General features: G+C 38.3%; 1 protein-coding gene across 13 annotated transcripts in view; it reads right to left on the bottom strand.

Annotated features, from left to right (window-relative positions):
• Positions 1-13748, bottom strand: part of LOC114676844 (uncharacterized) — a 451137-nt gene that overhangs the window by 232391 nt on the left and 204998 nt on the right. For all 13 annotated transcript variants that reach the window (XM_077997961.1, XM_077997958.1, XM_077997957.1 and 10 more), the window contains one exon: positions 7427-7498. In XM_077997961.1, coding sequence (XP_077854087.1) covers positions 7455-7498 — 44 coding nt within the window. In that variant the 3' untranslated portion in view covers positions 7427-7454. The remainder of the gene's footprint in view (positions 1-7426; positions 7499-13748) is intronic.

The following is a 13748-nucleotide window of genomic DNA, read 5'->3' on the forward strand; positions in this document are numbered from 1 at the left end:
CTTAAAAGTAAATCCTAGATGTTGGGGTAGGTGGTTAGGCAAGGCATTCCTCTGAGAATTATAAGGAAAAATGAAACTTGCTGAAGGAGTCAGAGTGAATAGGGTCATCCATGCAACAGCAGCTATATTTTCATCTCTTTCCACTTATCCCCCTTGGCACTAAAGAAATTCAGTACAAAGAAATGTTGCAGCTGGGGAGAAGAGACAAGCATCTGGTTAAGAAATAACCCCATGGCTCAGGACAACTTTTGGCCTTCTATGTTGATCTTATTAAGTTTCACTTCTTTTTTCTGGAAAAGAAATTCACTAAGAGAAGAAAAAATATTACAATACTTCTGGCACCATGAGTAAAGCTAATGGGCTTCAGACGTCTTTTAGCTGGGGAACATATTTACTATCAAATAAAGACATGAGCTAGCATGGGAAGCATTCTTGGGCTGTCAGAAAGCAGTATAAGCTCCTTGTGATATTGTGATTTTTAATAACATATACAACTAACCCTTGAAGAACACAGCCTTGAACTGTGAAGGCTCACTGTTATGCGGATTTTTTTCAATAGAAACATTCGAATTTTTTTTGAAATTTGTGACAATTTGAAAAAACTCACAGTGTAGCATAGAAATTTTGGAAAAATTAAGAAAAGATTAGATATGTCATGAAATGCATAAAATATGTGTAAATACTGCTCTTTTTTATCATTTATTACTATAAAACATATACGAAGCTATAATAAAAAGTTAAAATTTACTAAACTGTACAAACACACTTACAAAGATATTTGCAGTCCAGAGAAATGTAAACAAACATAAAGATGCTGTATTATATAATAACTGCATAAAATTAACAGTCATATATGCTGTACTATTTTAATAATTGTATAGTCATCTTTTGTTGCCAATTCATGTTGAAAGTATCAAGCATGCATTTAAAGTGCCATGTGAAGCTAATCATCTTCAAGCGATCAGTTCTTTTCTCCAGTAAAATATGTTACATAGTAAACAGTGATCTCTTGCAGTTTTTATGTATTTTTCATGTTAGTGCAATATTGTAAACCTTAAATAAACCTTAAGTAACAGCAATATTGTAAACCTTAAATAAACCTTCATATGGGTCCATATGAAGTGCTATCAGTGTTACTGAAAGTGCTCCCAAGAAACAGAAAGAAGTCACCACATTACAAGAAAAAGTTGAATTGTTTGATACATATCATAGATTGAGGTCTGCAGTTGCAGTTGCCCCACATTTCAAGATAAATGAATCCAGCTTAACAACCACTGCAGAAAAAGAAAAAGAAATTCATGAAGCTATAGCAGCAATTACACCAGCCCTTTCTGCAAAATGCCTTTTTATATCGTATGGAACGTGCGTCTTTTATGTGGTTTTAAGATTGCTGTGAGAAAGACATACTTATAGACACTAATATGATTTGAGAAAAAAATGAAATCATTATTTGGCAACTTAAAGCAAAAGGAAGATGAAGGAGGTAAAACTAGAAATGTAATACCAGCAAAGGATGGCTTGATAATTTCACAATGAGATGTTGTTTGAAATTGTCAAGATGGCAGAAAAAGACTGGGTGCCGTGGCTCACGCCTGTAATCCCAGCACTTTGGGACGCCAAGACGGGCAGATTACCTGAGGTCGGGAGGTCAATACCAGCCTGGCCAACATGGTAAAACCCCATATCTGCTAAAAATACAAAAATTAGCCAGGCGTGGTGGTACATGCCTGTAGTCCCAGCTACTCAGGAGGCTGAGGCAGGAGAATTGCTTGAACCCGGAAGGCAGAGGTTGCAGTGAGCCGAGATCATGCCACTGCACTCCAGCCCCGGTGACAGAGTCCATGCCAAAAGAAAAAAAGAAAAAAATAACAGAAGAATAAGCAGCTTCTGCTGACCAAGAAGCAGTAAATGAGTTTCCAGACACCACTAAGAAAATCAATGAGGAGAAAGGTTTTCTGCCTGAACTGGTTTTTAATGCAGACAAAAGTGCCCAATTGTCAGGTAAAAGAAAAGCCACAAAGGACATTTTTTCTTTTTTTAGTAAGGAAGAGAAGCAAGCAAGCACCAGAATTTAAGGCAGGAAGGCACAGGCCAACTCTACTGTTTTGTGCAAATGCAGTCTGGCTTATGATTAGGACTGCCCTTGTCCGTAAAGCTGCTAACCCGCAAGCCTTGAGGGTAAAAGACGAACACCAGCTGCCAGTCTTTTGGTTATACAACAAGAACGCCTGGACAACAAGAACTCTTTCACTTTTTCTGGATTAGTTCCATCAGTGCTTTGACCCTGAATCAGAAATTACCTTGCCAGTAAAGTGCCTTTAAAGTTCTTATGATATTGGGCAATGCCACCAGCCACCCAGAACCCCATGAGTTCAACACTGATGGCGCAGAAGTGGCCTACCTGCCCCCAAACATCACATCTCGAATTCAGCCTCTAGACAAAGGAGTCATAGGCAACTTTAAAGCTCATTATGCATGGTAATTTATGGAAAAGATTGTCAGTTCTATGGAAGAGAACCCCAATAGAACATCATGAAAGTCTGGAAGAATTACACCATTGAAGATGCCATTGTTGCTACAGAAAAAGCTGTGAAAGTTATCAAGCCTTCAACAATAAATTCCTACTGGAAAAACTGTGTCTAGATGTTGTGTATGACCTTATAGGACTTACAACAGAGACAATCCAATGAATCATGAAAGAGATAATGGATATGGTAAAAATGATGTGTTGGAAGAGGGTTCAAGATATGAATCTTGGAGAATCTTGGAGTTAATAGACAGCACACAAGAGGAATTGATGGAAGGAAACTTGATGGAGGTAAGTGGTTCCAAACCAGTACCAGGTGATGAGGAAGAAGATGTAGAAGTAATGCCAGAAAACAAACTGACATTAGAAAATTTGGCAGAGGGGTTTCGATTATTCTAGAGTCATTTTGACTTATTTTATGACATAAATTATTTTGTGATATGGGCACAAAAATTAAAGAAAATGGTGGAAGAGTTGTTACCATATAGAAACATTTTTAGAGAAATTAAAAAACAATTGAACATAAGTTGGGAGGTATTTTCATAACCCAAGTGTACCTGCCTCTCTTGCCTCCCTTTCTACCTCCTCCACTTCTTCTACCTCAGTCAACTGAGACAGTAGGACCAACCCCTTTTCTTCCTCCCCCTCCTCAGTCTACTCAATGTGAAGATGAGGAAGATGAAGAGCTTTATGATGATCCTCTTCCACTTAATAAATAGTAGATATACTTTTTCTTCTTTATAGTTTTAATAACATTTTTCTCTCTAGCTTACTTTATTGTGAGAATACAGTATATAATACATATACATAAAATACATGTTAATTGACTGCTTATGTTATCAGTAAGGCTTCCAGTCAACAGTAGGCTATTAATTAAGCTTTTGGGGGGTCAACATTTCTAAGTGGATTTTTTACTGTACCACCCCTAGCCCCTGCATTGTTCCATGGTCACTTATATATATATTTGGTCTTCATCCTTGTTTCCTGATATATAGCTCTTATAACTTTTGGAATTTCTAGAGTCATAGGAGCATCTAGTATACAAATAAGATGACCGGGGGCTGGTCACAGGACAAACCAAGGCATGATTAGAGGGTTTGGATTTTTGCCCACCCCTACAGCTTTAGGGGAGAGAATAAAGGCTGGAGGTTAAGTTGATCACTAGTGGCAGATAATTCAATCAATCGTGACTATATAATGAGGCTTCCATGAAACATGAAAACCTAGAAGGACTGGGTTCAGAGCTTCCAGATAGCTGAACAAGTGGAGGTTCCTGGGGGGGGTGACACACCTAAAGAGGGCATGGAAGCTCTGTACCAGTTTTGTTGTTGTTGTTGTTGTTTTGTTTTGAGATAGACTCTCACTCCAAGCTGGAGTGCAGTAGCATGATCTCGGCTCACTGCAACCTCTGACTCCCAGGTTCAAGCAATTTTTGTGCCTCAGCCTCCCAAGTATCTGGGATCACAGGTATGGCCACGCCCAGCCTGCACCTGTTCTTCAATGCTGTCCCCTCTACGTCTCTTCCATTTGTCTGATCACTGATATGTAACCTTGGTAATATTCTTTATAATAAACCAGTAAACATAAGCATTTCCCTGACATCTATGAGCTGCTCTAGCAAATTAAACTCAAAGAGAAGATCAGCTGGGTGTGATGGCTCACACCTGTAATCCCAGCACTTTGGGAGGCCAAGGCAGACGGATCACCTGAGGTCAGGAGTTTGAGACCAGCCTGGCCAACATGTTGAAATCCCATCTCTACTAAAAATACAAAAATTAGCCAGGAGTGGTGATGTATGCCTGTAACCCCAGCTACTCAGGAGGCTTAGGCAGGAGAATCGCTTGAACCCAGGAGGTGGAGGTTGCAGTGAGCCAAGACTGTGAATTGTACTCCAGCCTAAGTGACAAGAGCGAAACTCTGTCTCAAAAAAAAAAACAAAAAACAAAATAAAAAACAATGTCCAGGCACGCTGGCTCACGCCTGTAATCTCAGCACTTTGGGAGGCCTAGGCAGGCGGATCATGAGGTCAGGAGTTGGAGACCAGCCTGGCCAACATGGTGAAATCCTGTCTCTACCAAAAAAAAAAATTAGCCAGGCGTGGTGGTGGGCCCTTGTAATCCCAGTTACTTGGGAGGCTGAGGCAGTAGAATTGCTTAAAACTGGAAGGCAGAGGTTGCAGTGAGCCGAGATCATGCCACTGCACTCCAGCCTGGGCAAAAGAGCGAAACTCCATCTCAAAAAAAAAAAAAAGTAAAAAAGAAGACCGTGGGAACCCTGATTTATAGACAGTTGGTCAGAAGTATGGGTTCTACTACTTGTGACTGGTAGCTGAAGTAGTGTGTGGGGGCAGGAAGAGGACTGGGCCCTCAACCTGTGGGACCAGAAACTATATTGAGGTTGATAGAGTCAGAATTGAATAGAATTCGAGGACACCCAGCTGGTGTCCACTGCAGAATTAATTGCTGGAAAATTGCTTAGTGCGTGTGGGGAAAAAAATCCACACACATTTGGTCACAGAAGTGTTCTGTGTTGTGAGAGTATAGCAGGAGAATCCGAGTTTGTTTTCTTCTATATCCTTACACTAGAGTATAGTCAAAGAAATAGTCAAAACATCTAGAGTATGTCTTTATAACTAGCATATCTAATGAAAAAGAAAAATATTGGTGATCAGTTGGTGTAGACATGGGCTGGAGAATCTTTGTTAATAGAGTTGGATGAAGATAAAATATGTTGCAGTAATACTAAAGAATAAGTATCTTCATGAGTATAAACAGAGGTAGGAGGCAATGCATTGGCATTAGCAGCGAGAGACATATTATGTAGGAGACAAGGCAAATAATTTCCAGGTAAGTAAAGAAAAATTATGATTGGGTCAGAACTGGTTTTTCTATTTATAATTTTGATAAAAAGCAACCAACAAACAAACAAACAAAAAATAACCTGGAGGTAACAGAGATCAATATTCAGATAACAAAGCCAGTATCATGGGAATACTTATAAAATAATAGATATCTTTAAAAAATAGACATTTAGCCACAGGTTAACTAAGAGCCTATTTTAGGAGTTTGTAAAATGACTACAGAACAAACATGAATAAAATTTTATGTTTTTTTATTTGCAAAAATAACTATGCAAATTTGTTTTAGGTTTCAGAGAATGACAAAAGGGAAAGTAGGAACCAAACTCTTTTGAAATGTTTTTATTTCTCTAAAAAAATCATTAAAATGAGTCAGAAGCATACAAATTTTACAGTCAACACAATCTGGAGTATTCTTGATAATAAAATACAAACAAACTCCACAATTCTTTCAAAATCTTCATTTTAATCACATCTATTCTAAATTTGTAAAACCATTTTAGACAACTTTTTCTGTCATCACTGTCGTTGAACAATTAATAAAAACCCACTGATGGTCTCCACAGGAAAAAAATATATAAACACAATGTATTGCATATAATTTCAGAGCGATCACTTATTGTTTTGTATAAAACTTACTCTTTGATCCAAATTTAAGGGCTTCTAGTGTAGAAGAATGTTTCTAACTAAATAAAGTAGGACCTACAAATGGCTTTTGAAATTTGACTACTACAGAAAAAATGGTAGTTTGTGCCTGGATGACACTGTAAACACATAGACTTTTCTTGGGCCCTTGATGCGGGGGGGATGGTAGTGGGAGGGGTGGAGAACACAGCTAGCAAGGTGTCTGCATTCATGTGCCAGAAAGGTCTCTGGAACTCTCTGCTCTTGTTTTTTCTTTACTCTCTCAACTCTCTTACTACTCATTCTCTGGGAGGCCCTGAATAGCACAAGAAGTAAAAAGGAGACTTACCTAATACATATATTCCTAATATACTCACTGTAGTAAACACAGCAAGAAAAGAAAATAACCTAACACGTTAAAGATTCTTACAAACTACATAAAACAAACATACTTTTGTAAACAAATGAAAAGCCCTGTAAATATCAGGATATATTTATTTAACTGTTGCATATATGTGTTGAATAGTCTGAATAACCTAAAGTAATAGCCACATTTTAAGACACTGTAAATTCCCAGCTTGCTATTAAAACCAATATCATAATCCTAAATGTCATCTTAAGAAGCTCCATGGTTGTAGGATCACAAACATGTATGTTCTAATTGTCAGGCCTCAGAGCCCAAGCTAAGCCATCATATCCCCTGTGACCTGAACATCTACATCCGGATGGCCTGAAGCAACTAAAGATCCACAAAAGAAGTGAAAATAGCCAGGCAGGCCCTGCCTTAACTGATGACATTACACCACTGTGACCTGTTCCTGCCCCACCCTAACTGATCAGCTGACCTTATGACAATATACCCTCCAGCCCTTGCGTTAATGGACTTTGTGATATTCCCCGGCCCTTAAGAAGGTACTTTGTAATATTCTCCCTGCCCTTGAGAATGTACTTTGTAAGATCCACCCCCTGCCCACAAAAAATTGCCCCTAACTCCACCGCCTATCCCAAACCTGTAAGAACTAATGACAATCCCACCACCCTTTGCTGACTCTCTTTTCAGACTCAGCCCACCTGCGCCCAGGTGATTAAAAAGCTTTATTGCTCACACAAAGCCTGTTTGGTGGTCTCTTCACACGGACGTGCATGACGCTAATCATATAATCAAACTTAATTTTCCCTAATGAAAAATTAGAGTAAAATCAGCCATGAGTGATAGCCAAGTATCTTTTACACCAAGTTTATCAAAATAAGCTTTTAGGAGTGGAACAATTTTGATCAACTGTTTTAATATTTCAGAACTGCTTGCAACAGCGGCTACCATAAGTATGCATTTTTTTATGCATGCAACTTACAAGTGATAAGTACCCAATGGAACACTACAAATGTGGTCACATGGGTCTATTTTGCAAGTCACTTACCATATTGTGTATTCCATTCTCTTCTTGTTCAAATCTTGACATTGAGAGTTCTCTTCATCTCAGCAAGAGCTCCTGAAAAGTATTTTTAGATTATAAACATTGCATTTATGCATATACATACATTTCCCCTAAATAATGATCAATATCTTTTAGATATTTTCAATATTTATTAAGAGATACAGGTCCAGAAACAATCAGCAACTTAGTAGATTATCTCTAAGCACACTTGATTTTTATTGAATGCTGTCAAGGCACCAAAATGTATGTATTCACCTTTAAAAAGTGTTAAATTTGCATTTATTCTTTCATTCGCAGGGCTAACAGCTGGGTATTACTGTTGTTTTTGTTGTCGTTGCTTTAAGCAACTATCTGAGGTGTTAAGAGGTCCTAATTAAGTAAATTAAACAAACACAGCATTAAGTTTCAAAATCAAAGTGTTAGAACAGATACCTGTTTGATCTGCAGATAACTAATGAGAACAACAGTACATCACAAACACATTTGATGTTATTCCTGCCACAGCATACTTGGTTTGATAAAAAGTATCTCACTCAAGTAACTGCCCAATATATTGCTCTGAGAGACCGAGAGGGAATTAACGATTTCATTCTAGTTTTTCCTGCCCGTGTTTTGCAAATAAATGAATACATGGATGGACAGCGATCTGTGTTACAGTGTAGCATCATCATTCCTGGGAGGAGCACGCTGTTTGCAGGGCTGAATCACACAACACAACACAACACAACAGCAACAAACCAGGGATGAGTCATTTCAGGCCAATTCACAAATCATTATAGAAATAAGGTAATGACCGGCCAGGCGTGGTGGCTCATGCCTGTAATCCCAGCACTTTGGGAGGCCGAGGTGGGTGGATCACAAGGTCAGGAGATCGAGACCATCCTGGCTAACACAGTGAAACCCCGTCTCTACTGAAAATACAAAAAATTAGCCGGGCGCAGTGGCGGCGCCTGTAGTCCCAGCTACTCGGGAGGCTGAGGCAGGAGAATGGCGGGAACCCGGGAGGCGGAGCTTGCAGTGAGCCGAGATGGCGCGGCTGCACTCCAGCCTGTGAGACAGAAGGTAATGACCCAATGACTGACTTACGAGTTCCACAAAGATCACTTGAGAGACTTACATTTCGATGAGGAAAACAATACAGACATGTCTACAACTAATGATGAAACATGATGCAATGAAGTTAATTACATGAGAGTTCTTTCTTTCTGAATTGAACAGGGTAGTCATCACTGAGATAGAACTCAAGCTTTACCTACATGAAAAATTATCATGTTCAAACATAAAGTGAGAGAGGGAGAGAATAATCCAGATTAAAAGAATAATATGGGTTAGAAGGCAGAGGACAAGTGGGATGGGAGAACCTAAACACTGAATTTAACTTCAGCCCAAATCAGAGAGTGAGAGTAGGAGAAATAAATTGATGTTTATAAGGGGAATTAATAATCTCAGTTTAGTGCCTGTTGAATCTGTAGTGCCTATGGGAAATTCAGAACAAAAAGTTCAGGATGAATATCCAAATTCAAAGTAAAGATTGAGTCAGTTGCATGAAGGTGATAACTGAAGATTTGGGAGCATTTGAGCATTCTCTAACCACAGCATGGTAGGAGAATAAACCTGTGTCATGCCTATATTTGAAAAGACAAGCAGCAAAGATAAGAATAGAAGATATGTTTGGAGAAGCAGCAAGGGAACCAAGAGATAATGTTTCTCAGATGTTACAAGAGGGTAAGAGTTTCCTCGAAAAAGAAAGTGGCCAGCATTGTCAATGATGCACGTAAGTAGCAGATTTAGCTTAGAAAGTCATTTGCACTTTTTGAGGGAGCAAGTAGTCTCATGAAGTGGTAGGGAAAGAAATCAAATTGCAAATTGATTAGGGTAAATTGGTCAATGCAGGAATTGGTCAAAATGAATAAGGAATTTAGTGAAAAAGCAGAGTCTGGAAACTTTTCGAGAGAGAAAGGCACATTGGAGAATGAAAGAAGGAAAGCAAGTGTGTCAAAGAATTAACACATCAGTTTAAAAGTATCACATTTTAATGTGATTTCTCTGTGCTATTTATTAAAGAGGTACATCAATCAAGCCTGATTTTCCAACCCCAGGATAATTAATGGATAACTTGAAACAACTAAATTTCAACATCTCAAGTTGTCTAATACTACCTACCTAGTAGTCACTAAGAAAGAAAATGGATAAGGTGTGTGGTTTTAAAAAAAAAGACTATGATGATTAATTTTAGGTGTCAACTTTATTGGATTAAAGACTACCTGGAGAGCTAGTAAAGCATTAGTTCTGGGTGTGTCTAGCAGGATGTTTCCAAAGGAGATTACTGTGTGAATCAGTGGATTGGGTGGGGAAGATCCACCCTCAATGTGGATGGACAAGGCAGAGGAAAGGTAAATTCTCATTCCCTCTCTCTCCTGGAGATAGGACACCCCTCTTCTCCTATCCTGGTGTCAGAGGTTTTCAAACCAGAGTGACTCCATCATGAGTGAGGGCTAGGAAAATGAGGCTGGGACTTGCTGGGCGGCATTCCCAGAAAGTTAGGTATTCCTAGCCTCTAGATGTTTACAGGCAAGGGAGCAGATTGATAATGTTTACTAAACAGACCCAGACTTAGGAGTGCCCTGATATCCTGTTATCTTCAGAAAAGACGCATTCGTAATTTTGCTTTAAATATTATAATATTGATTCTTGCAAAATATACTAATTAAGAAAATTAATCCTTTATCACAAACCCTTGTAGCAGAGCACATGTCCCCATGATCTTTTTTTATCCTATACATAAACGAGTATTGTCCCTAGTGCGGATGCGTTTCTCCTCTTACTTTCAGGAACACCCCACTCTATTTACGGAGTAGCTGTACTTTCACTGCTTTACTTTATTAATAAACTTGCTTTTGCTTTGCATGGCGGACTCGCCCTGAATTTTTTCTTGTACGAGATCCAAGAACCCTCTCTTGGGGTCTGGATCAGGACCCCTTTCCTATAACACTTGGACACCAAAAATTCCAGGCTCTCCAGCATTTGGACCCTGGTATTTGCACCAGAGGCTCCTCAGGTTTTCAGGACATCAGCCTCAGACTGAGAGTTGCACCCTCGACTTCGCTGGTTCTGAGGCTTGAAGACTTGCACTGAGCCATGCGACAGGCATCCCAGGATCTCCGGCTTGCGGATGGCCTGTGATAGGACTTCTCAGCCTCCATAATCACATGAGCCAACTCACCTAACAAATTACTTCTCATGTATCTATCTACATATGTATCTTATTGATTTTGTTTCTCTGGATAATGCTAATATAAATAACTTCACATTTTAAAAATATTTTTTGATAAAAGATGTATACTCATGTGAACAGAGGCTTACAAAGCTCTGAAACTCGATCTCATTATAAATCTTTCCAAAGACTATTATAGGACAAACCATCAGGAAAGGGGAAAATAAGATATTTCTGCCTTTTTATTTTTTTAGACTCTAAAACATGCATTTTTCTCACATGGAAAGTAATGGTGTAAGTCCACAAAGCATTTGGGAAACAAATGTTTTCCACCCAATTAATCTTCAGAAACAGTCCTAAGACTATTTTTCGAAGGATATAATGGCTGCTTACATAGCAGACAACCTGAAATTGATGTTCTACAAAATAACTGGATAGCGCTCTTGGTAAGTGTCAAATTCTTGATGCACAAAGAAAGATTGAAGAAATGTCAGATTGGAGGCAAAGTGCCTGACAGCTACCTGCAATGTTGGATCAGGGATTGGATCCTAGACTGAGGAAGTAAGTTCTCAGGGAGACAACTAAGGAAACTTAAGTAGGTCTATAGATTAGTTAATAGGATGGTTTCAATGTTAATCTTTTGTTTTCAATAACTGTTCCTTGATTATGTAAGATGTTAACCTTTAAGGAAGCTGCTTAAAAACTGTAAGGAAATTTCTGTACTACTTTTGAAACTTTTTCATAAGTCTGAAATTATTTAAAAGTTTATTTTAAAGAATTGTAACTTAGGAATAAAATGAATGAAGAACAATTATCTGAAAAGAATAAGGAGAGCCAAAAGCCAAAATTAACAATGTAATTGCAGGTGTCATATTGCCATATTGCTTTGAAAATTGTTTTTTTTTTTGACCAGTTGAAAAATGGCCAAAACTAAGTGACAACAGGAAAACGTACCAATAATGCCAGGATCCTCAAGAAATAAATTCTTTGTTTACATGTGAAGTAACCAGTGTATATCTTAGTAGAATAATTAAAAAAAAAAAAACAAAACACCTCAAAATGTGATTTTCAACCTGCATTTTCATGTGACTCCCCTAATGAAAGAGAGATGGTCAAGGCCAATTTTTAAGTTGCCATGCCGTATGATTTTGCATTTCGACTCCGTGAAAGACGCTAGTTATCATAAGCAAAACGCCGTCTGTGATTATGAAAATGTTGGTGGAATATTATTCGTGTTTCCCAGTAACAGTATTTCATAGAATCTGTTATGACAAAGAGGCAAGCAAAGTCCTGTTTAGACATAGAGGAAAGAGGAAACATTTCGATTACCTCCGCAAAGCCTGGACAAACAGCTGTCACCATGGTGAGAATGAGGAAAGGTGTGAGGGAGGAAGGGTCATTTGAAAGTAGTAAAGAATTATGAAAGGCACTGATTGAGGCATAAAGGAGAAGGACGTTTTAGGAAGAGAAAAAGCCTAAGCATAGGCATAGGATGGAAAATGACAGGGTTGTTTTGATTATTTATTTCCAATGAGAGGTGGAGGAGCTCCAAATTTGGAATTTCACTGAGTGATAGGATGTGAGGAAAGCACTTTGGAGTCTAAAGAGCCTTAGGGCTTCCAACAAATTATGTGTTGCAAATAAACACTAACCTCTCTTACATTTAAGACCAGTTATATTAAATGCTGCTTAATGCATTTCTGTCTCCAAATTCAGCAACATTCCCTAGAATCCAGTATATGAAATGTATGCTTTAGTTGCCATTTCCAAAGTAGTACTGGCAAATTTCCAAGTGCAGAACTTAAAATAATGCTCTAAGTGCATTGCTTTGTATGTAGCCCATTATTATTCACCTGTAGACTTCTTAAAAGGTCAATAATTCAAGAATCTAAACCAGTATCAAGTTGTCCACAAGGTTATACAACACTGAAAAACACAGCTAACTGGATATGGATTTCATTCTCACAGCAATTGCTAAGGTATTTTAGCAGCATTTGCTTCCCGAAACGCTAGTCTCAGAGTAGGTTTATTGGTCTGATGTAAAAAGTATTCTGTCAGTAAATACATTTGGTAAACATTGGGTCAAGTAAGGTTAATCAGATTTCTTTGCCGTAGGAGATACTAAAACCTTGAAAGGCCGGGTGCAGTGGCTAACGCCTATAATCCCAGCACTTTGGGCAGCCGAGGTGGGCAGATCACCTGAGGTCAGGAGTTCGAGACCAACCTGACCAACATGGCGAAACCCCATCTCTACTAAAAATACAAAAATTAGCCGGTCATGGTGGTGGGTGCCTGTAATCCCAACTACTTGGGAGGCTGAGGCAGGAGAATCACTTGATCCCGGGAGGCGGAGGTTGCAGTGAGCCAAGATTGTGCCATTGTACTCCAACCTGGGCAACAAAACAAGATTTCATCTCAAAACAAAACAAAAACAAACAAACAAACAAAAAACCTTGAAACAATGAATGAGAAATAAGGTATTTAATGAAGAGGGAGATAAAATGCACTGTGACACAAACCCAGCAGAAATCTAGTGATAAAAGTGTTCTAGAGCACACACTTTGGAAAACTGTGAACCAAATGCATCTCTGCTTGGCCTCATTTTAAATATGTCAGACATTTGATGGAATAGCTTGTCCACATATTCATGAAGAAAGAGAAAATTTCTTCTAAACAACTAGATTTCTGCATACTTGTTATTGTCATTACAACGTTTCCAATTAATACCGTCTGTGGGAAAATTTTCTCTACTTGAGAAAATGCCTCTTAGTTTAAAGTAGAAATTGGTGAGAAAAAAAAATCACGAACAGATATGTCCTTTTCTGCCAATTTCTTCAGGGAACAAAAACTAGTTAGTCAACTGGAAGCCTGAGTTTTATCCATCTTATAATATAATTAAATCACTTAAAATAATCAGTTAGATGATAATGAAACACTGCAATAGGAAATCAAAAGCAAATCACTAGATCAGTTTCAAAAAAAGTATAAGAAATGGAGCAGTAGTTTGAGGACATTTATATATTTTACAGTTTAGTTTTCTCAGTCCTACTACATGCCAGTCATAACATATACATCCATGAAAAATGACTA

The sequence above is a fragment of the Macaca mulatta genome, chromosome 3, assembly GCF_049350105.2.
Source record: "Macaca mulatta isolate MMU2019108-1 chromosome 3, T2T-MMU8v2.0, whole genome shotgun sequence".
Classification (NCBI taxonomy): domain Eukaryota; kingdom Metazoa; phylum Chordata; class Mammalia; order Primates; family Cercopithecidae; genus Macaca; species Macaca mulatta.